Consider the following 22,567-nt stretch of genomic DNA (forward strand, 5'->3'; position numbering starts at 1 on the left):
AACGGTTAAGATCAAAATCAACCACTGTCCCAAATTTCACATACAGCAAATTAATATAAATTATCTGCCTGCAAGACACTGAACAAAGATGGGAAGCAGTCATGACTTACAAATGGAAAATCCTTCCACCATCGTTGCACAATATTTCATGTCTACGGCTATCTTTGCATCTACTGGAGAAAAAAGAGAAAATCCTGACAGTAAGGTCACTGGTGGCATCAGCAGCAAAGACTTTTCAGAGGATTTAATAGAAGAACACTGAAAGGCCCAAGATGAGGGTCTACGTGGGGAACATTAACGAACCTTCGCGATGACTCCTCTAGGCATCTTTATCATCTGTTATCTCCATCAAATCTTCAAAGGAAATAGAGATGGTACTTTTCATCATCTGCTCTTGGTGTCATTCCTTGTAGACGTCATGATCAGATGATCATTAACTCTAGCTTATAGTTGATGAAAATGGATAATTGTAAACATAATTTGTTGGGTGAAATTTAATATCGATTGCTTTAGTCGACCATATCACATACAAATCTTTCATTAAACATCTTTCATTTTCCGGTACCGGCTGCTACTTTCCTGGTGTAATTGAACATGGCCACCCACTTTGTCCTGCTGATGCCCCATACACAGTTGTTCAATGATAGAATCCTAGACTGTTAGAGTTGGAGGGGACCTCCTGGGTCATCGTGTCCAACCCCCTGCTCAATGCAGGATTCACTAATCATCTCAGACACATCTGTCCAGCCTCTGTGTGAAGACTTCCATTGAAGGAGAACTCACCACCTCTTGTGGCCGCCTGTTCCACTCATTGATCACCCGAACTGTCAAAAGGTTTTTTCTAATATCTATAGAATCATATAATCATAGAATGGTAGAGTTGGAAGGGACCTCCTGGGTCATCTGGTCCAACCCTCTGCTCAAAGCAAGATTCACTAAACCATCTCAGACAGATGTCGTCCAGCCTCTGTTTGAAGACTTCCATTGAAGGGGAACTCACCACCTCTCGTGGCCGCCTGTTCCCCTCATTGATCTCCTCACTGTCATACAGTGTCTTCTAATATCTAATCTGTGTCTCCTCCCATTCAGTTTCATCCCATTGCTTCTAGTCTTTCCTTGTGCAAATGAGAATAAGGATGATCCCTCTACAATGTGACAGCCCTTCAGATATTTGTAGACAGCTATTAAGTCTCCTCTCAAGTCTTCTTTATTGCAAGCTAAATATTCCCAGATCCTTTAACTGTTCCTTGTAGGACATAGTTTGCGGTCTGCTCACCATCCTGGTAGCTCTTCTCTGAACTTGCTCTGATCATTCACAAGGCTAATGTTCACGTATATAAAAATCAAAATAGCAGTTTTAAATCCCTTTCTATGATGTAGAAATAATGAAGTTTAGCCTCCTGACCGCGGTGTCCAAAGAATTGTCTCATTCTGACACAGGTAAAAGGTGGTATTGGACACGTAGTAACGCACCGCACCATAAAGAGGAGCAATCAACCAATCAATGCATGCTCCCTACCAGTGAAATGTCCATTTAGATTTGCAGTGAATGTGACAATATTTCTTGAGTGATTTTTAAATTATAATGGTCAAGAAAAGAGGCTTATATGCTGAAGATATTGGTTACTGTAGCCAGAGGCCATTGTAATCTGATGGACTACTGTATTTCTCTTATAATGGGTTTGAAATATGGGATCCTTATTCCTCTCAGATCCGCCTGGCAGGGGGTCGGAGCCAGCATGAGGGGCGGGTGGAGGTTTTGTTGGGACCGCGTGGAGAAGAACGCTGGGGATTTGTTTGTGGAGAAGGTTGGGGAACCAAGGAGGCTGCGGTGGTCTGCCAACAGTTGGGTCTAGGATTTGTCAGCAGTGCCCTTCAGGTATGTATTAGACTTGTGCTGTACTCGGTGATGGGAGAAGGGCAGTATACACAAGGGTATACAGGTCATACTGAGCAGGAAGCAAGGTCGCCCTAGGTGAGGCATTCACTGCTACATGTGTCTGTGGCTCCACCATTGTGCTGCTACTAACCTAAACTATAACTGCTGTTATCTACACGCAAGAAATCACATTCAGCCACTGGGTCCCATATAACTACGATTCTGATGTGGATATCCCCTTTAAACAATCAGGTGTAGGGTCTCCACTCTCAGGAATCTGGCCTGATCATCTAAGCACCTTTCATGCAATTATGCACTGCACAACATCTTCCAGAAGAGTGTGTCCCCCTAAAAGAATGACGTCCATCACCCTCCACACCTTTCACTGAGGCGATTCTCATTCATTTTAGCTCACTTTGTGGCTGTTTCTGAGCATCTGCTCTGTAATGCTGCTTTGTATGATAAGTTTGGTGAGGTCTGTATCTGCTGGCTCTGTCGTGTCATTCTCCGCTAGGTGGGGCCTGTGTGCTGGCTTTGGTCACGTATGTGCTGTCATGTCATTCCCAGCCAGGCGAGTGTGAATTGGCCGGCTTTGAACATGTATGTGCTCTGTCGTGTCATTCTTGGCCAGGTGGAGTCTGTATAGGCTGGCTTGGTCACGTATGTGCTGTCATGTCATTCCCAGCCAGGCGAGTGTGAATTGGCCGGCTTTGAACATGTATGTGCTCTGTCGTGTCATTCTTGGCCAGGTGGAGTCTGTATAGGCTGGCTTGGTTATGTATGTGCTCTGTCATGTCAATCTCAGCCAGGTTAAGTCTGTGTGTGATTTGCAATGTTCTAGTTATAATTTTTAGTTCCAATGTCTTGCTGCATGACTGAAACCCATAAAACCGTCCTGTATAAGATTTGAGAGCTCGTCTTCATCTCACATTTGCCTTGTGAAAATTCCTGTCACTGCCTTACAGTTGATGTGTCATGTAGCAGACTAGTTTCCATCCGCTTCTCTGTCCTTGTCTGTCTCATGTCTTGTTATTATGTGTCATTGCTTGCTGCTCCTGGGCTCACCACTGCAGATTCGCATTATTGGGGGGCGCACACAGTTTGAGGGACGCGTGGAGCTGAAGCTTGGAAACTCATGGGGCTACCTGTGCAGTGATGGCTGGACAACTAAGGAAGCAATGGTGGCATGTCGGCAGCTCGGCTTGGGGTACTCTCTGCATGCGGTGACGGTATGTACAGAGGAGTCTCACATAGATGACACTGAAGGTTTATAATGAGGAATTAGTACCGTAATGGGGCTCCGAGAAGTGCCATATACAAGAGTCTCTAAGGTGGTGGGAGAAGACATGGGCTGTGCTGCGGTAGAGCATGCAGTGCAATCATGACCAGCACTGCACCTTGTGGCCATTAGATCTTACACATAAGGGGCATAGTTCTTCTCAATTTAAAGGGGATTAGGAATAGCAGATGATTTTTTTCATCGGTTGGTTTGTATTTTGGAACATTATTTGTTGTTTTAGCTGTTAGGAGTCACTTTTTTCACCTAGGAAACCTGGTATTGGGATGCCACAAATGTGACGGACATGATCATGAGTGGAATACGCTGCACTGGCGCAGAAATGTCTCTCCTGCAGTGCTCTCGCCATAAGACTGTCAGCTGCAAAAACACTGGCACGAGGCACGCGGCCGGAGTCATCTGCTCTGAGAGTAGGTATCGCACTTATTGCTGTCAGTCATTGCCGCCTCAGGTCACACGAAGCCTGGCCTTCTAGGTTTCAGCGCTGTATCTCCAGTGTGATCCTGCACCACTCACTCAAGCTTTATTATCACTGTTCCTTCTGTAATCTGCAGCTGCCTCTGACATGGTCCTGCATGCAACTCTTGTTCAGGAGACAGCGTATATCGAAGACCGACCACTACATATGTTATACTGTGCAGCTGAAGAGAACTGCCTCTCCAGCTCTGCCCGTCATGCCAACTGGCCCTATGGACATAGACGCCTTCTACGCTTCTCCTCCCAGATACACAATAATGGAAGAGCTGACTTTAGACCCAAAGCTGGCAGACACTCCTGGGTATGGCACGAGTGCCATGGGTAAGTCTCCTTCAGCTCTTATGTAAGTACTCGTTACCTTGTGTAGCTTAGATTATCTTGGAACCTAGGCAAGCAATTAATTTAGGAATCTTGGAACTTGAGTGATGTCCTTAATTAAGATACTAGACAAGAAGGAATCTTTCAAAATACTCTGGATCACTAATCCTGAACTTACCATGACGTCACAAGCTGAACGGCACTTATATAGACTGTGACGGGATCTAGTTACCCCATCAGCTGATGTCCAATCTTGTTCTGCAGGCCCCTGACATGGAAAGGCTTCTCTTACACTGGGATATATAAAATATGACTATCTCACAGTGTCTCCAAGATGAACTTAACTTTTATTCTCACAAGCAAGTTTTATAGAGAATCACACAGGCTATTTTTTAGCACCCTTTTTTCTCACCAGATAATACCCACAGTAGGCTCCCAGACAGCAGTTATGCAACAACCCATTAATCAGCACATTATCTGTTTGCCACTGCTAAGTGAGCACAGGAAGGTGGGGCCAGGAGTGCTTCGGTCACATCACAGAATGTCCAACAATATGCGATCCACAATATTCACCCCACTTTATAACATTATGTCCCATTAGCTGCATAGGCACTACGACAACCCCCCTGTGGCAAAATCTTGGAGTACAGGTTTGATCCGTCACAGACATTGTATGGTTTCATGCTTGGTTGTCCTCTCTGACCCTGTCTCTGCAGGCACTACCATAGCATGGACATTTTCACTCACTACGACCTGCTGACATCCAATGGAACTAAAGTGGCTGAGGGGCACAAAGCAAGCTTCTGCCTGGAGGACACCGAGTGCCAAGAGTGTAAGTGCCAATTGGTAATAGATTCCCCTTAAATTGAGAGCGAGAATCTATTTTCAGTTACGATGACCATAGCAGAGCGGAGCACCTGGTCACTGACTCCTGTGATTCAGGCTATGACCTGTCGGAGATTGGGACCTTTATGTCACCCTATGGAGCCAGCCATCTTCACTGTTATACAGACTCTGTCGTGACATGCCACGTGCCTGTCTGGGCACATCCCCACACAATGAGTTACAGCCAGCGTTTTACTTCAGTGTATGCTTCATACCGATACCACTGCTGGGATATCAGGGTTACAGCTCTGCGATGAAACATTCTGAACCTGCTGCTGGTGGCTCTGGGAAAGCTGTGAAGGTAGATTCTGTCTCTGCTGCTGGTGGCTCTGGGAAAGCTGTGAAGGTAGATTCTGTCTCTGCTGCTGGCTCTAGGAAAGCTGTGAAGGTAGATTCTGTCTCTGCTGCTGGCTCTAGGAAAGCTGTGAAGGTAGATTCTGTCACTGGTGGCTCTGGGAAAGCTGTGAAGGTAGATTCTGTCTCTGCTGCTGGCTCTAGGAAAGCTGTGAAGGTAGATTCTGTCACTGGTGGCTCTGGGAAAGCTGTGAAGGTAGATTCTGTCACTGCTGCTGGCTCTGGGAAAGCTGTGAAGGTAGATTCTGTCTCTGCTGGTGGCTCTGGGAAAGCTGTGAAGGTAGATTCTGTCTCTGCTGCTGGCTCTAGGAAAGCTGTGAAGGTAGATTCTGTCACTGCTGCTGGCTCTGGGAAAGCTGTGAAGGTAGATTCTCTCACTGCTGCTGGTGGCTCTGGGAAAGCTGTGAAGGTAGATTCTGTCACTGCTGCTGGCTCTGGGAAATCTGTGAAGGTAGATTCTGTCTCTGCTGCTGGCTCTAGGAAAGCTGTGAAGGTAGATTCTGTCACTAGTGGCTCTGGGAAAGCTGTGAAGGTAGATTCTGTCTCTGCTGCTGGCTCTAGGAAAGCTGTGAAGGTAGATTCTGTCTCTGCTGCTGGCTCTAGGAAAGCTGTGAAGGTAGATTCTGTCACTGGTGGCTCTGGGAAAGCTGTGAAGGTAGATTCTGTCTCTGCTGCTGGCTCTAGGAAAGCTGTGAAGGTAGATTCTATCACTGGTGGCTCTGGGAAAGCTGTGAAGGTAGATTCTGTCACTGCTGCTGGCTCTGGGAAAGCTGTGAAGGTAGATTCTGTCTCTGCTGGTGGCTCTGGGAAAGCTGTGAAGGTAGATTCTGTCTCTGCTGCTGGCTCTAGGAAAGCTGTGAAGGTAGATTCTGTCACTGCTGCTGGCTCTGGGAAAGCTGTGAAGGTAGATTCTCTCACTGCTGCTGGTGGCTCTGGGAAAGCTGTGAAGGTAGATTCTGTCACTGCTGCTGGCTCTGGGAAAGCTGTGAAGGTAGATTCTCTCACTGCTGCTGGTGGCTCTGGGAAAGCTGTGAAGGTAGATTCTGTCACTGCTGCTGGCTCTGGGAAAGCTGTGAAGGTAGATTCTGTCTCTGCTGGTGGCTCTGGGAAAGCTGTGAAGGTAGATTCTGTCTCTGCTGCTGGCTCTAGGAAAGCTGTGAAGGTAGATTCTGTCACTGCTGCTGGCTCTGGGAAAGCTGTGAAGGTAGATTCTCTCACTGCTGCTGGTGGCTCTGGGAAAGCTGTGAAGGTAGATTCTGTCACTGCTGCTGGCTCTGGGAAAGCTGTGAAGGTAGATTCTGTCTCTGCTGCTGGCTCTAGGAAAGCTGTGAAGGTAGATTCTGTCACTGCTGCTGGCTCTGGGAAAGCTGTGAAGGTAGATTCTGTCACTGCTGCTGACTCTGGGAAAGCTGTGAAGGTAGATTCTGTCACTGCTGCTGGCTCTGGGAAAGCTGAGAAGGTAGATTCTGTCTCTGCTGCTGGCTCTGGGAAAGCTGTGAAGGTAGATTCTGTCACTGCTGCTGGCTCTGGGAAAGCTGAGAAGGTAGATTCTGTCTCTGCTGCTGGCACTGGGAGAGCTGTGAAGGTAGATTCTGTCACTGCTGGAGGCTCTAGGAAAGCTGTGAAGGTAGATTCTGTCACTGCTGCTGGCTCTGGGAAAGCTGTGAAGGTAGATTCTGTCACTGCTGGAGGCTCTAGGGAAGCTGTGAAGGTAGATTCTGTCACTGCTGCTGGCTCTGGGAAAGCTGTGAAGGTAGATTCTGTCACTGCTGGAGGCTCTGGGAAAGCTGTGAAGGTAGATTTTGTCACTGCTGGAGGCTCTGGGAAAGCTGTGAAGGTAGATTCTGTCACTGCTGGAGGCTCTGGGAAAGCTGTGAAGGTAGATTCTGTCTCTGCTGCTGGTGGCTCTGGGAAAGCTGTGAAGGCAGATTCTGTCTCTGCTGCTGGCTCTAGGAAAGCTGTGAAGGTAGATTCTGTCTCTGCTGCTGGCTCTAGGAAAGCTGTGAAGGTAGATTCTGTCACTGGTGGCTCTGGGAAAGCTGTGAAGGTAGATTCTGTCTCTGCTGCTGGCTCTGGGAAAGCTGTGAAGGTAGATTCTCTCACTGCTGCTGGTGGCTCTGGGAAAGCTGTGAAGGTAGATTCTGTCACTGCTGCTGGCTCTGGGAAAGCTGTGAAGGTAGATTCTGTCACTGCTGGAGGCTCTAGGAAAGCTGTGAAGGTAGATTCTGTCACTGCTGCTGGCTCTGGGAAAGCTGTGAAGGTAGATTCTGTCACTGCTGGAGGCTCTGGGAAAGCTGTGAAGGTAGATTCTGTCACTGCTGGTGGCTCTGGGAAAGCTGTGAAGGTAGATTCTGTCACTGATGCTGACTCTGGGAAAGCTGTGAAGGTAGATTCTGTCACTGCTGCTGGCTCTGGGAAAGCTGTGAAGGTAGATTCTGTCACTGATGCTGACTGGGAAAGCTGTGAAGGTAAATTCTGTCACTGATGCTGACTCTGGGAAAGCTGTGAAGGTAGATTCTGTCACTGCTGCTGGCTCTGGGAAAGCTGTGAAGGTAGATTCTGTCTCTGCTGCTGGCACTGGGAGAGCTGCGAAGGTAGATTCTGTCACTGCTGGAGGCTCTAGGAAAGCTGTGAAGGTAGATTCTGTCACTGCTGCTGGCTCTAGGAAAGCTGTGAAGGTAGATTCTGTCACTGCTGCTGGCTCTAGGAAAGCTGTGAAGGTAGATTCTGTCACTGCTGCTGGCTCTGGGAAAGCTGTGAAGGTAGATTTTGTCACTGCTGGAGGCTCTGGGAAAGCTGTGAAGGTAGATTCTGTCACTGCTGGTGGCTCTGGGAAAGCTGTGAAGGTAGATTCTGTCACTGATGCTGACTCTGGGAAAGCTGTGAAGGTAGATTCTGTCACTGATGCTGACTCTGGGAAAGTTGTGAAGGTAGATTCTGTCACTGCTGCTGGCTTAGGGAAAGCTGTGAAGGTAGATTCTGTCACTGATGCTGACTCTGGGAAAGCAGTGAAGGTAGATTATGTCTCTGCTGCTGGCTCTGGGAAAGCAGTGAAGGTAGATTGTGTCACTGCTGGAGGCTCTGGGAAAGCTGTGAAGGTAGATTCTGTCACTGCTGGTGGCTCTGGGAAAGCTGTGAAGTTAGATTCTGTCACTGATGCTGACTCTGGGAAAGCTGTGAAGGTAGATTCTGTCACTGCTGCTGGCTCTGGGAAAGCTGTGAAGGTAGATTTTGTCACTGGTGGCTCTGGGAAAGCTGTGAAGGTAGATTCTGTCACTGCTGCTGGCTATAGGAAAGCTGTGAAGGTAGATTCTGTCACTGCTGCTGGCTCTGGGAAAGCTGTGAAGGTAGATTCTGTCACTGCTGGTGGCTCTGGGAAAGCTGAGAAGGTAGATTATGTCTCTGCTGCTAGCTCTGGGAAAGCAGTGAAGGTAGATTGTGTCACTGCTGGAGGCTCTGGGAAAGCTGTGAAGGTAGATTCTGTCACTGCTGGTGGGTCTGGGAAAGCTGTGAAGGTAGATTCTTTCACTGCTGGTGGCTCTGGGAAAGCTGTGAAGGTAGATTCTGTCACTGCGGCTGGCTCTGGGAAAGCTGTGAAGGTAGATTTTGTCACTGGTGGCTCTGGGAAAGCTGTGAAGGTAGATTCTGTCACTGATGCTGACTCTGGGAAAGCTGTGAAGGTAGATTCTGTCACTGATGCTGACTCTGGGAAAGCTGTGAAGGTAGATTCTGTCACTGATGCTGACTCTGGGAAAACTGTGAAGGTAGATTCTGTCACTGATGCTGACTCTGGGAAAGCTGTGAAGGTAGATTCTGTCACTGCTGCTGGCTTAGGGAAAGCTGTGAAGGTAGATTCTGTCACTGATGCTGACTCTGGGAAAGCTGTGAATGTAGATTCTGTCACTGATGCTGACTCTGGGAAAGCTGTGAAGGTAGATTCTGTCACTGCTGCTGACTCTGGGAAAGCAGTGAAGGTAGATTATGTCTCTGCTGCTGGCTCTGGGAAAGCAGTGAAGGTAGATTGTGTCACTGCTGGAGGCTCTGGGAAAGCTGTGAAGGTAGATTCTGTCACTGCTGGTGGCTCTGGGAAAGCTGTGAAGGTAGATTCTGTCACTGCTGGTGGCTCTGGGAAAGCTGTGAAGGTAGATTCTGTCACTGATGCTGACTCTGGGAAAGCTGTGAAGGTCGATTCTGTCTCTGCTGCTGGCTCTGGGAAAGCTGTGAAGGTAGATTTTGTCACTGGTGGCTCTGGGAAAGCTGTGAAGGTAGATTCTGTCACTGCTGCTGGCTATAGGAAAGCTGTGAAGGTAGATTCTGTCACTGCTGCTGGCTATAGGAAAGCTGTGAAGGTAGATTCTGTCACTGCTGCTGGCTCTGGGAAAGCTGTGAAGGTAGATTCTGTCACTGCTGGTGGCTCTGGGAAAGCTGTGAAGGTAGATTCTGTCACTGATGCTGACTCTTGGAAAGCTGTGAAGGTAGATTCTGTCACTGCTGCTGGCTCTGGGAAAGCTGTGAAGGTAGATTCTGTCTCTATTGCTGGCACTGGGAGAGCTGTGAAGGTAGATTCTGTCACTGCTGGAGGCTCTAGGAAAGCTGTGAAGGTAGATTCTGTCACTGCTGCTGGCTCTAGGAAAGCTGTGAAGGTAGATTCTGTCACTGCTGCTGGCTCTAGGAAAGCTGTGAAGGTAGATTCTGTCACTGCTGCTGGCTCTGGGAAAGCTGTGAAGGTAGATTCTGTCACTGCTGGAGGCTCTAGGAAAGCTGTGAAGGTAGATTCTGTCACTGCTGCTGGCTCTGGGAAAGCTGTGAAGGTAGATTCTGTCACTGCTGGAGGCTCTGGGAAAGCTGTGAAGGTAGATTTTGTCACTGCTGGAGGCTCTGGGAAAGCTGTGAAGGTAGATTCTGTCACTGCTGGTGGCTCTGGGAAAGCTGTGAAGGTAGATTCTGTCACTGATGCTGACTCTGGGAAAGCTGTGAAGGTAGATTCTCTCACTGATGCTGACTCTGGGAAAGTTGTGAAGGTAGATTCTGTCACTGCTGCTGGCTTAGGGAAAGCTGTGAAGGTAGATTCTGTCACTGATGCTGACTCTGGGAAAGCAGTGAAGGTAGATTATGTCTCTGCTGCTGGCTCTGGGAAAGCAGTGAAGGTAGATTGTGTCACTGCTGGAGGCTCTGGGAAAGCTGTGAAGGTAGATTCTGTCACTGCTGGTGGCTCTGGGAAAGCTGTGAAGGTAGATTCTGTCACTGCTGGTGGCTCTGGGAAAGCTGTGAAGGTAGATTCTGTCACTGCTGCTGGCTCTGGGAAAGCTGTGAAGGTAGATTTTGTCACTGGTGGCTCTGGGAAAGCTGTGAAGGTAGATTCTGTCACTGCTGCTGGCTATAGGAAAGCTGTGAAGGTAGATTCTGTCACTGCTGCTGGCTCTGGGAAAGCTGTGAAGGTAGATTCTGTCACTGCTGGTGGCTCTGGCAAGCTGAGAAGGTAGATTATGTCTCTGCTGCTAGCTCTGGAAAAGCAGTGAAGGTAGATTGTGTCACTGCTGGAGGCTCTGGAAAAGCTGTGAAGGTAGATTCTGTCACTGCTGGTGGGTCTGGGAAAGCTGTGAAGGTAGATTCTTTCACTGCTGGTGGCTCTGGGAAAGCTGTGAAGGTAGATTCTGTCACTGCGGCTGGCTCTGGGAAAGCTGTGAAGGTAGATTTTGTCACTGGTGGCTCTGGGAAAGCTGTGAAGGTAGATTCTGTCACTGCTGCTGGCTATAGGAAAGCTGTGAAGGTAGATTCTGTCACTGCTGCTGGCTCTGGGAAAGCTGTGAAGGTAGATTCTGTCACTGATGCTGACTCTGGGAAAGCTGTGAAGGTAGATTCTGTCACTGATGCTGACTCTGGGAAAGCTGTGAAGGTAGATTCTGTCACTGATGCTGACTCTGGGAAAACTGTGAAGGTAGATTCTGTCACTGATGCTGACTCTGGGAAAGCTGTGAAGGTAGATTCTGTCACTGCTGCTGGCTTAGGGAAAGCTGTGAAGGTAGATTCTGTCACTGATGCTGACTCTGGGAAAGCTGTGAAGGTAGATTCTGTCACTGATGCTGACTCTGGGAAAGCTGTGAAGGTACATTCTGTCACTGCTGCTGACTCTGGGAAAGCAGTGAAGGTAGATTATGTCTCTGCTGCTGGCTCTGGGAAAGCAGTGAAGGTAGATTGTGTCACTGCTGGAGGCTCTGGGAAAGCTGTGAAGGTAGATTCTGTCACTGCTGGTGGCTCTGGGAAAGCTGTGAAGGTAGATTCTGTCACTGCTGGTGGCTCTGGGAAAGCTGTGAAGGTAGATTCTGTCACTGATGCTGACTCTGGGAAAGCTGTGAAGGTCGATTCTGTCTCTGCTGCTGGCTCTGGGAAAGCTGTGAAGGTAGATTTTGTCACTGGTGGCTCTGGGAAAGCTGTGAAGGTAGATTCTGTCACTGCTGCTGGCTATAGGAAAGCTGTGAAGGTAGATTCTGTCACTGCTGCTGGCTATAGGAAAGCTGTGAAGGTAGATTCTGTCACTGCTGCTGGCTCTGGGAAAGCTGTGAAGGTAGATTCTGTCACTGCTGGTGGCTCTGGGAAAGCTGTGAAGGTAGATTCTGTCACTGATGCTGACTCTGGGAAAGCTGTGAAGGTAGATTCTGTCACTGCTGCTGGCTCTGGGAAAGCTGTGAAGGTAGATTCTGTCACTGCTGGAGGCTCTAGGAAAGCTGTGAAGGTAGATTCTGTCACTGCTGCTGGCTCTAGGAAAGCTGTGAAGGTAGATTCTGTCACTGCTGCTGGCTCTAGGAAAGCTGTGAAGGTAGATTCTGTCACTGCTGCTGGCTCTGGGAAAGCTGTGAAGGTAGATTCTGTCACTGCTGGAGGCTCTAGGAAAGCTGTGAAGGTAGATTCTGTCACTGCTGCTGGCTCTGGGAAAGCTGTGAAGGTAGATTCTGTCACTGCTGGAGGCTCTGGGAAAGCTGTGAAGGTAGATTTTGTCACTGCTGGAGGCTCTGGGAAAGCTGTGAAGGTAGATTCTGTCACTGCTGGTGGCTCTGGGAAAGCTGTGAAGGTAGATTCTGTCACTGCTGGTGGCTCTGGGAAAGCTGTGAAGGTAGATTCTGTCACTGCTGGTGGGTCTGGGAAAGCTGTGAAGGTAGATTCTTTCACTGCTGGTGGCTCTGGGAAAGCTGTGAAGGTAGATTCTGTCACTGCGGCTAGCTCTGGGAAAGCTGTGAAGGTAGATTTTGTCACTGGTGGCTCTGGGAAAGCTGTGAAGGTAGATTCTGTCACTGCTGCTGGCTATAGGAAAGCTGTGAAGGTAGATTCTGTCACTGCTGCTGGCTCTGGGAAAGCTGTGAAGGTAGATTCTGTCACTGCTGGTGGCTCTGGGAAAGCGGTGAAGGTAGATTCTGTCACTGATGCTGACTCTGGGAAAGCTGTGAAGGTAGATTCTGTCACTGATGCTGACTCTGGGAAAGCTGTGAAGGTCGATTCTGTCTCTGCTGCTGGCTCTGGGAAAGCTGTGAAGGTAGATTTTGTCACTGGTGGCTCTGGGAAAGCTGTGAAGGTAGATTCTGTCACTGCTGCTGGCTATAGGAAAGCTGTGAAGGTAGATTCTGTCACTGCTGCTGGCTATAGGAAAGCTGTGAAGGTAGATTCTGTCACTGCTGCTGGCTCTGGGAAAGCTGTGAAGGTAGATTCTGTCACTGCTGGTGGCTCTGGGAAAGCTGTGAAGGTAGATTCTGTCACTGCTGCTGACTCTGGGAAAGCTGTGAAGGTAGATTCTGTCACTGCTGCTGGCTCTGGGAAAGCTGTGAAGGTAGATTCTGTCACTGCTGGAGGCTCTAGGAAAGCTGTGAAGGTAGATTCTGTCACTGCTGCTGGCTCTAGGAAAGCTGTGAAGGTAGATTCTGTCACTGCTGCTGGCTCTAGGAAAGCTGTGAAGGTAGATTCTGTCACTGCTGCTGGCTCTGGGAAAGCTGTGAAGGTAGATTCTGTCACTGCTGGAGGCTCTGGGAAAGCTGTGAAGGTAGATTTTGTCACTGCTGGAGGCTCTGGGAAAGCTGTGAAGGTAGATTCTTTCACTGCTGGTGGCTCTGGGAAAGCTGTGAAGGTAGATTCTGTCACTGCGGCTGGCTCTGGGAAAGCTGTGAAGGTAGATTTTGTCACTGGTGGCTCTGGGAAAGCTGTGAAGGTAGATTCTGTCACTGCTGCTGGCTATAGGAAAGCTGTGAAGGTAGATTCTGTCACTGCTGCTGGCTCTGGGAAAGCTGTGAAGGTAGATTCTGTCACTGCTGGTGGCTCTGGGAAAGCGGTGAAGGTAGATTCTGTCACTGATGCTGACTCTGGGAAAGCTGTGAAGGTAGATTCTGTCACTGATGCTGACTCTGGGAAAGCTGTGAAGGTAGATTCTGTCACTGATGCTGACTCTGGGAAAACTGTGAAGGTAGATTCTGTCACTGATGCTGACTCTGGGAAAGCTGTGAAGGTAGATTCTGTCACTGCTGCTGGCTTAGGGAAAGCTGTGAAGGTAGATTCTGTCACTGATGCTGACTCTGGGAAAGCTGTGAAGGTAGATTCTGTCACTGATGCTGACTCTGGGAAAGCTGTGAAGGTACATTCTGTCACTGCTGCTGGCTCTGGGAAAGCAGTGAAGGTAGATTCTGTCACTGCTGCTGGCTTAGGGAAAGCTGTGAAGGTAGATTCTGTCACTGATGCTGACTCTGGGAAAGCTGTGAATGTAGATTCTGTCACTGATGCTGACTCTGGGAAAGCTGTGAAGGTACATTCTGTCACTGCTGCTGACTCTGGGAAAGCAGTGAAGGTAGATTATGTCTCTGCTGCTGGCTCTGGGAAAGCAGTGAAGGTAGATTGTGTCACTGCTGGAGGCTCTGGGAAAGCTGTGAAGGTAGATTCTGTCACTGCTGGTGGCTCTGGGAAAGCTGTGAAGGTAGATTCTGTCACTGCTGGTGGCTCTGGGAAAGCTGTGAAGGTAGATTCTGTCACTGATGCTGACTCTGGGAAAGCTGTGAAGGTCGATTCTGTCTCTGCTGCTGGCTCTGGGAAAGCTGTAAAGGTAGATTTTGTCACTGGTGGCTCTGGGAAAGCTGTGAAGGTAGATTCTGTCACTGCTGCTGGCTATAGGAAAGCTGTGAAGGTAGATTCTGTCACTGCTGCTGGCTATAGGAAAGCTGTGAAGGTAGATTCTGTCACTGCTGCTGGCTCTGGGAAAGCTGTGAAGGTAGATTCTGTCACTGCTGGTGGCTCTGGGAAAGCTGTGAAGGTAGATTCTGTCACTGATGCTGACTCTTGGAAAGCTGTGAAGGTAGATTCTGTCACTGCTGCTGGCTCTGGGAAAGCTGTGAAGGTAGATTCTGTCTCTATTGCTGGCACTGGGAGAGCTGTGAAGGTAGATTCTGTCACTGCTGGAGGCTCTAGGAAAGCTGTGAAGGTAGATTCTGTCACTGCTGCTGGCTCTAGGAAAGCTGTGAAGGTAGATTCTGTCACTGCTGCTGGCTCTAGGAAAGCTGTGAAGGTAGATTCTGTCACTGCTGCTGGCTCTGGGAAAGCTGTGAAGGTAGATTCTGTCACTGCTGGAGGCTCTAGGAAAGCTGTGAAGGTAGATTCTGTCACTGCTGCTGGCTCTGGGAAAGCTGTGAAGGTAGATTCTGTCACTGCTGGAGGCTCTGGGAAAGCTGTGAAGGTAGATTTTGTCACTGCTGGAGGCTCTGGGAAAGCTGTGAAGGTAGATTCTGTCACTGCTGGTGGCTCTGGGAAAGCTGTGAAGGTAGATTCTGTCACTGATGCTGACTCTGGGAAAGCTGTGAAGGTAGATTCTGTCACTGATGCTGACTCTGGGAAAGTTGTGAAGGTAGATTCTGTCACTGCTGCTGGCTTAGGGAAAGCTGTGAAGGTAGATTCTGTCACTGATGCTGACTCTGGGAAAGCAGTGAAGGTAGATTATGTCTCTGCTGCTGGCTCTGGGAAAGCTGTGAAGGTAGATTCTGTCACTGCTGGTGGCTCTGGGAAAGCTGTGAAGGTAGATTCTGTCACTGATGCTGACTCTGGGAAAGCTGTGAAGGTAGATTCTGTCACTGCTGCTGGCTCTGGGAAAGCTGTGAAGGTAGATTTTGTCACTGGTGGCTCTGGGAAAGCTGTGAAGTTAGATTCTGTCACTGCTGCTGGCTATAGGAAAGCTGTGAAGGTAGATTCTGTCACTGCTGCTGGCTCTGGGAAAGCTGTGAAGGTAGATTCTGTCACTGCTGGTGGCTCTGGCAAGCTGAGAAGGTAGATTATGTCTCTGCTGCTAGCTCTGGGAAAGCAGTGAAGGTAGATTGTGTCACTGCTGGAGGCTCTGGAAAAGCTGTGAAGGTAGATTCTGTCACTGCTGGTGGGTCTGGGAAAGCTGTGAAGGTAGATTCTTTCACTGCTGGTGGCTCTGGGAAAGCTGTGAAGGTAGATTCTGTCACTGCGGCTGGCTCTGGGAAAGCTGTGAAGGTAGATTTTGTCACTGGTGGCTCTGGGAAAGCTGTGAAGGTAGATTCTGTCACTGCTGCTGGCTATAGGAAAGCTGTGAAGGTAGATTCTGTCACTGCTGCTGGCTCTGGGAAAGCTGTGAAGGTAGATTCTGTCACTGTTGGTGGCTCTGGGAAAGCGGTGAAGGTAGATTCTGTCACTGATGCTGACTCTGGGAAAGCTGTGAAGGTAGATTCTGTCACTGATGCTGACTCTGGGAAAACTGTGAAGGTAGATTCTGTCACTGATGCTGACTCTGGGAAAGCTGTGAAGGTAGATTCTGTCACTGCTGCTGGCTTAGGGAAAGCTGTGAAGGTAGATTCTGTCACTGATGCTGACTCTGGGAAAGCTGTGAAGGTAGATTCTGTCACTGATGCTGACTCTGGGAAAGCTGTGAAGGTACATTCTGTCACTGCTGTTGGCTCTGGGAAAGCAGTGAAGGTAGATTATGTCTCTGCTGCTGGCTCTGGGAAAGCAGTGAAGGTAGATTGTGTCACTGCTGGAGGCTCTGGGAAAGCTGTGAAGGTAGATTCTGTCACTGCTGGTGGCTCTCGGAAAGCTGTGAAGGTAGATTCTGTCACTGCTGGTGGCTCTGGGAAAGCTGTGAAGGTAGATTCTGTCACTGATGCTGACTCTGGGAAAGCTGTGAAGGTCGATTCTGTCTCTGCTGCTGGCTCTGGGAAAGCTGTGAAGGTAGATTTTGTCACTGGTGGCTCTGGGAAAGCTGTAAAGGTAGATTCTGTCACTGCTGCTGGCTATAGGAAAGCTGTGAAGGTAGATTCTGTCACTGCTGCTGGCTATAGGAAAGCTGTGAAGGTAGATTCTGTCACTGCTGCTGGCTCTGGGAAAGCTGTGAAGGTAGATTCTGTCACTGCTGGTGGCTCTGGGAAAGCTGTGAAGGTAGATTCTGTCACTGATGCTGACTCTGGGAAAGCAGTGAAGGTAGATTCTGTCACTGCTGCTGGCTTAGGGAAAGCTGTGAAGGTAGATTCTGTCACTGATGCTGACTCTGGGAAAGCTGTGAATGTAGATTCTGTCACTGATGCTGACTCTGGGAAAGCTGTGAAGGTACATTCTGTCACTGCTGCTGACTCTGGGAAAGCAGTGAAGGTAGATTATGTCTCTGCTGCTGGCTCTGGGAAAGCAGTGAAGGTAGATTGTGTCACTGCTGGAGGCTCTGGGAAAGCTGTGAAGGTAGATTCTGTCACTGCTGGTGGCTCTGGGAAAGCTGTGAAGGTAGATTCTGTCACTGCTGGTGGCTCTGGGAAAGCTGTGAAGGTAGATTCTGTCACTGATGCTGACTCTGGGAAAGCTGTGAAGGTCGATTCTGTCTCTGCTGCTGGCTCTGGGAAAGCTGTGAAGGTAGATTTTGTCACTGGTGGCTCTGGGAAAGCTGTGAAGGTAGATTCTGTCACTGCTGCTGGGTATAGGAAAGCTGTGAAGGTAGATTCTGTCACTGCTGCTGGCTATAGGAAAGCTGTGAAGGTAGATTCTGTCACTGCTGCTGGCTCTGGGAAAGCTGTGAAGGTAGATTCTGTCACTGCTGGTGGCTCTGGGAAAGCTGTGAAGGTAGATTCTGTCACTGATGCTGACTCTTGGAAAGCTGTGAAGGTAGATTCTGTCACTGCTGCTGGCTCTGGGAAAGCTGTGAAGGTAGATTCTGTCTCTATTGCTGGCACTGGGAGAGCTGTGAAGGTAGATTCTGTCACTGCTGGAGGCTCTAGGAAAGCTGTGAAGGTAGATTCTGTCACTGCTGCTGGCTCTAGGAAAGCTGTGAAGGTAGATTCTGTCACTGCTGCTGGCTCTAGGAAAGCTGTGAAGGTAGATTCTGTCACTGCTGCTGGCTCTGGGAAAGCTGTGAAGGTAGATTCTGTCACTGCTGGAGGCTCTAGGAAAGCTGTGAAGGTAGATTCTGTCACTGCTGCTGGCTCTGGGAAAGCTGTGAAGGTAGATTCTGTCACTGCTGGAGGCTCTGGGAAAGCTGTGAAGGTAGATTTTGTCACTGCTGGAGGCTCTGGGAAAGCTGTGAAGGTAGATTCTGTCACTGCTGGTGGCTCTGGGAAAGCTGTGAAGGTAGATTCTGTCACTGATGCTGACTCTGGGAAAGCTGTGAAGGTAGATTCTGTCACTGATGCTGACTCTGGGAAAGTTGTGAAGGTAGATTCTGTCACTGCTGCTGGCTTAGGGAAAGCTGTGAAGGTAGATTCTGTCACTGATGCTGACTCTGGGAAAGCAGTGAAGGTAGATTATGTCTCTGCTGCTGGCTCTGGGAAAGCTGTGAAGGTAGATTCTGTCACTGCTGGTGGCTCTGGGAAAGCTGTGAAGGTAGATTCTGTCACTGATGCTGACTCTGGGAAAGCTGTGAAGGTAGATTCTGTCACTGCTGCTGGCTCTGGGAAAGCTGTGAAGGTAGATTTTGTCACTGGTGGCTCTGGGAAAGCTGTGAAGTTAGATTCTGTCACTGCTGCTGGCTATAGGAAAGCTGTGAAGGTAGATTCTGTCACTGCTGCTGGCTCTGGGAAAGCTGTGAAGGTAGATTCTGTCACTGCTGGTGGCTCTGGCAAGCTGAGAAGGTAGATTATGTCTCTGCTGCTAGCTCTGGGAAAGCAGTGAAGGTAGATTGTGTCACTGCTGGAGGCTCTGGAAAAGCTGTGAAGGTAGATTCTGTCACTGCTGGTGGGTCTGGGAAAGCTGTGAAGGTAGATTCTTTCACTGCTGGTGGCTCTGGGAAAGCTGTGAAGGTAGATTCTGTCACTGCGGCTGGCTCTGGGAAAGCTGTGAAGGTAGATTTTGTCACTGGTGGCTCTGGGAAAGCTGTGAAGGTAGATTCTGTCACTGCTGGTGGCTCTGGGAAAGCTGTGAAGGTAGATTCTGTCACTGCTGGTGGCTCTGGGAAAGCTGTGAAGGTAGATTCTGTCACTGCTGCTGGCTCTGGGAAAGCTGTGAAGGTAGATTCTGTCACTGTTGGTGGCTCTGGGAAAGCGGTGAAGGTAGATTCTGTCACTGATGCTGACTCTGGGAAAGCTGTGAAGGTAGATTCTGTCACTGATGCTGACTCTGGGAAAACTGTGAAGGTAGATTCTGTCACTGATGCTGACTCTGGGAAAGCTGTGAAGGTAGATTCTGTCACTGCTGCTGGCTTAGGGAAAGCTGTGAAGGTAGATTCTGTCACTGATGCTGACTCTGGGAAAGCTGTGAAGGTAGATTCTGTCACTGATGCTGACTCTGGGAAAGCTGTGAAGGTACATTCTGTCACTGCTGTTGGCTCTGGGAAAGCAGTGAAGGTAGATTATGTCTCTGCTGCTGGCTCTGGGAAAGCAGTGAAGGTAGATTGTGTCACTGCTGGAGGCTCTGGGAAAGCTGTGAAGGTAGATTCTGTCACTGCTGGTGGCTCTCGGAAAGCTGTGAAGGTAGATTCTGTCACTGCTGGTGGCTCTGGGAAAGCTGTGAAGGTAGATTATGTCACTGATGCTGACTCTGGGAAAGCTGTGAAGGTCGATTCTGTCTCTGCTGCTGGCTCTGGGAAAGCTGTGAAGGTAGATTTTGTCACTGGTGGCTCTGGGAAAGCTGTGAAGGTAGATTCTGTCACTGCTGCTGGCTATAGGAAAGCTGTGAAGGTAGATTCTGTCACTGCTGCTGGCTATAGGAAAGCTGTGAAGGTAGATTCTGTCACTGCTGCTGGCTCTGGGAAAGCTGTGAAGGTAGATTCTGTCACTGCTGGTGGCTCTGGGAAAGCTGTGAAGGTAGATTCTGTCACTGATGCTGACTCTGGGAAAGCTGTGAAGGTAGATTCTGTCACTGCTGCTGGCTCTGGGAAAGCTGTGAAGGTAGATTCTGTCACTGCTGGAGGCTCTAGGAAAGCTGTGAAGGTAGATTCTGTCACTGCTGCTGGCTCTAGGAAAGCTGTGAAGGTAGATTCTGTCACTGCTGCTGGCTGTAGGAAAGCTGTGAAGGTAGATTCTGTCACTGCTGCTGGCTCTGGGAAAGCTGTGAAGGTAGATTCTGTCACTGCTGGAGGCTCTAGGAAAGCTGTGAAGGTAGATTCTGTCACTGCTGCTGGCTCTGGGAAAGCTGTGAAGGTAGATTCTGTCACTGCTGGAGGCTCTGGGAAAGCTGTGAAGGTAGATTTTGTCACTGCTGGAGGCTCTGGGAAAGCTGTGAAGGTAGATTCTGTCACTGCTGGTGGCTCTGGGAAAGCTGTGAAGGTAGATTCTGTCACTGCTGGTGGCTCTGGGAAAGCTGTGAAGGTAGATTCTGTCACTGCTGGTGGCTCTGGGAAAGCTGTGAAGGTAGATTCTGTCACTGCTGGTGGGTCTGGGAAAGCTGTGAAGGTAGATTCTTTCACTGCTGGTGGCTCTGGGAAAGCTGTGAAGGTAGATTCTGTCACTGCGGCTGGCTCTGGGAAAGCTGTGAAGGTAGATTTTGTCACTGGTGGCTCTGGGAAAGCTGTGAAGGTAGATTCTGTCACTGCTGCTGGCTATAGGAAAGCTGTGAAGGTAGATTCTGTCACTGCTGGTGGCTCTGGGAAAGCGGTGAAGGTAGATTCTGTCACTGATGCTGACTCTGGGAAAGCTGTGAAGGTAGATTCTGTCACTGATGCTGACTCTGGGAAAGCTGTGAAGGTCGATTCTGTCTCTGCTGCTGGCTCTGGGAAAGCTGTGAAGGTAGATTTTGTCACTGGTGGCTCTGGGAAAGCTGTGAAGGTAGATTCTGTCACTGCTGCTGGCTATAGGAAAGCTGTGAAGGTAGATTCTGTCACTGCTGCTGGCTATAGGAAAGCTGTGAAGGTAGATTCTGTCACTGCTGCTGGCTCTGGGAAAGCTGTGAAGGTAGATTCTGTCACTGCTGGTGGCTCTGGGAAAGCTGTGAAGGTAGATTCTGTGACTGCTGGAGGCTCTGGGAAAGCTGTGAAGGTCGATTCTGTCTCTGCTGCTGGCTCTGGGAAAGCTGTGAAGGTAGATTTTGTCACTGGTGGCTCTGGGAAAGCTGTGGAGGTAGATTCTGTCACTGCTGCTGGCTATAGGAAAGCTGTGAAGGTAGATTCTGTCACTGCTGCTGGCTATAGGAAAGCTGTGAAGGTAGATTCTGTCACTGCTGCTGGCTCTGGGAAAGCTGTGAAGGTAGATTCTGTCACTGCTGGTGGCTCTGGGAAAGCTGTGAAGGTAGATTCTGTCACTGATGCTGACTCTGGGAAAGCTGTGAAGGTAGATTCTGTCACTGCTGCTGGCTCTGGGAAAGCTGTGAAGGTAGATTCTGTCACTGCTGGAGGCTCTAGGAAAGCTGTGAAGGTAGATTCTGTCACTGCTGCTGGCTCTAGGAAAGCTGTGAAGGTAGATTCTGTCACTGCTGCTGGCTCTAGGAAAGCTGTGAAGGTAGATTCTGTCACTGCTGCTGGCTCTGGGATAGCTGTGAAGGTAGATTCTGTCACTGCTGGAGGATCTGGGAAAGCTGTGAAGGTAGATTTTGTCACTGCTGGAGGCTCTGGGAAAGCTGTGAAGGTAGATTCTGTCACTGCTGGTGGGTCTGGGAAAGCTGTGAAGGTAGATTCTTTCACTGCTGGTGGCTCTGGGAAAGCTGTGAAGGTAGATTCTGTCACTGCGGCTGGCTCTGGGAAAGCTGTGAAGGTAGATTTTGTCACTGGTGGCTCTGGGAAAGCTGTGAAGGTAGATTCTGTCACTGCTGCTGGCTATAGGAAAGCTGTGAAGGTAGATTCTGTCACTGCTGCTGGCTCTGGGAAAGCTGTGAAGGTAGATTCTGTCACTGCTGGTGGCTCTGGGAAAGCGGTGAATGTAGATTCTGTCACTGATGCTGACTCTGGGAAAGCTGTGAAGGTAGATTCTGTCACTGATGCTGACTCTGGGAAAGCTGTGAAGGTAGATTCTGTCACTGATGCTGACTCTGGTAAAACTGTGAAGGTAGATTCTGTCACTGATGCTGACTCTGGGAAAGCTGTGAAGGTAGATTCTGTCACTGATGCTGACTCTGGGAAAGCTGTGAAGGTACATTCTGTCACTGCTGGAGGCTCTGGGAAAGCTGTGAAGGTAGATTCTGTCACTGCTGGTGGCTCTGGGAAAGCTGTGAAGGTAGATTTTGTCACTGGTGGCTCTGGGAAAGCTGTGAAGGTAGATTCTGTCACTGCTGCTGGCTATAGGAAAGCTGTGAAGGTAGATTCTGTCACTGCTGCTGGCTATAGGAAAGCTGTGAAGGTAGATTCTGTCACTGCTGCTGGCTCTGGGAAAGCTGTGAAGGTAGATTCTGTCACTGCTGGTGGCTCTGGGAAAGCTGTGAAGGTAGATTCTGTCACTGATGCTGACTCTGGGAAAGCAGTGAAGGTAGATTGTGTCACTGCTGGAGGCTCTGGGAAAGCTGTGAAGGTAGATTCTGTCACTGCTGGTGGCTCTGGGAAAGCTGTGAAGGTAGATTCTGTCACTGCTGGAGGCTCTAGGAAAGCTGTGAAGGTAGATTCTGTCACTGCTGCTGGCTCTGGGAAAGCTGTGAAGGTAGATTCTGTCACTGCTGGAGGCTCTGGGAAAGCTGTGAAGGTAGATTTTGTCACTGCTGGAGGCTCTGGGAAAGCTGTGAAGGTAGATTCTGTCACTGCTGGTGGCTCTGGGAAAGCTGTGAAGGTAGATTCTGTCACTGCTGGTGGCTCTGGGAAAGCTGTGAAGGTAGATTCTGTCACTGCTGGTGGCTCTGGGAAAGCTGTGAAGGTAGATTCTGTCACTGCTGGTGGGTCTGGGAAAGCTGTGAAGGTAGATTCTTTCACTGCTGGTGGCTCTGGGAAAGCTGTGAAGGTAGATTCTGTCACTGCGGCTGGCTCTGGGAAAGCTGTGAAGGTAGAT

At 49.3% G+C, this 22,567-nt stretch overlaps 1 protein-coding gene across 1 annotated transcript in view; it reads left to right on the forward strand.

Annotated features, from left to right (window-relative positions):
- LOXL3 (lysyl oxidase like 3) overlaps window positions 1-22,567 on the forward strand; it is a 155,044-nt gene that overhangs the window by 120,791 nt on the left and 11,686 nt on the right. The window contains 4 exon segments of the mRNA XM_073649999.1: window positions 1,712-1,879; window positions 3,427-3,586; window positions 3,731-3,974; window positions 4,688-4,803. Of these exon segments, the coding sequence (XP_073506100.1) occupies window positions 1,712-1,879; window positions 3,427-3,586; window positions 3,731-3,974; window positions 4,688-4,803 (688 nt within the window).

Source organism: Phyllobates terribilis, unplaced genomic scaffold (assembly GCF_046119375.1).
Source record: "Phyllobates terribilis strain yellow unplaced genomic scaffold, ASM4611937v1 Scaffold_1__5_contigs__length_1240528914, whole genome shotgun sequence".
In the NCBI taxonomy this organism is placed as follows: domain Eukaryota; kingdom Metazoa; phylum Chordata; class Amphibia; order Anura; family Dendrobatidae; genus Phyllobates; species Phyllobates terribilis.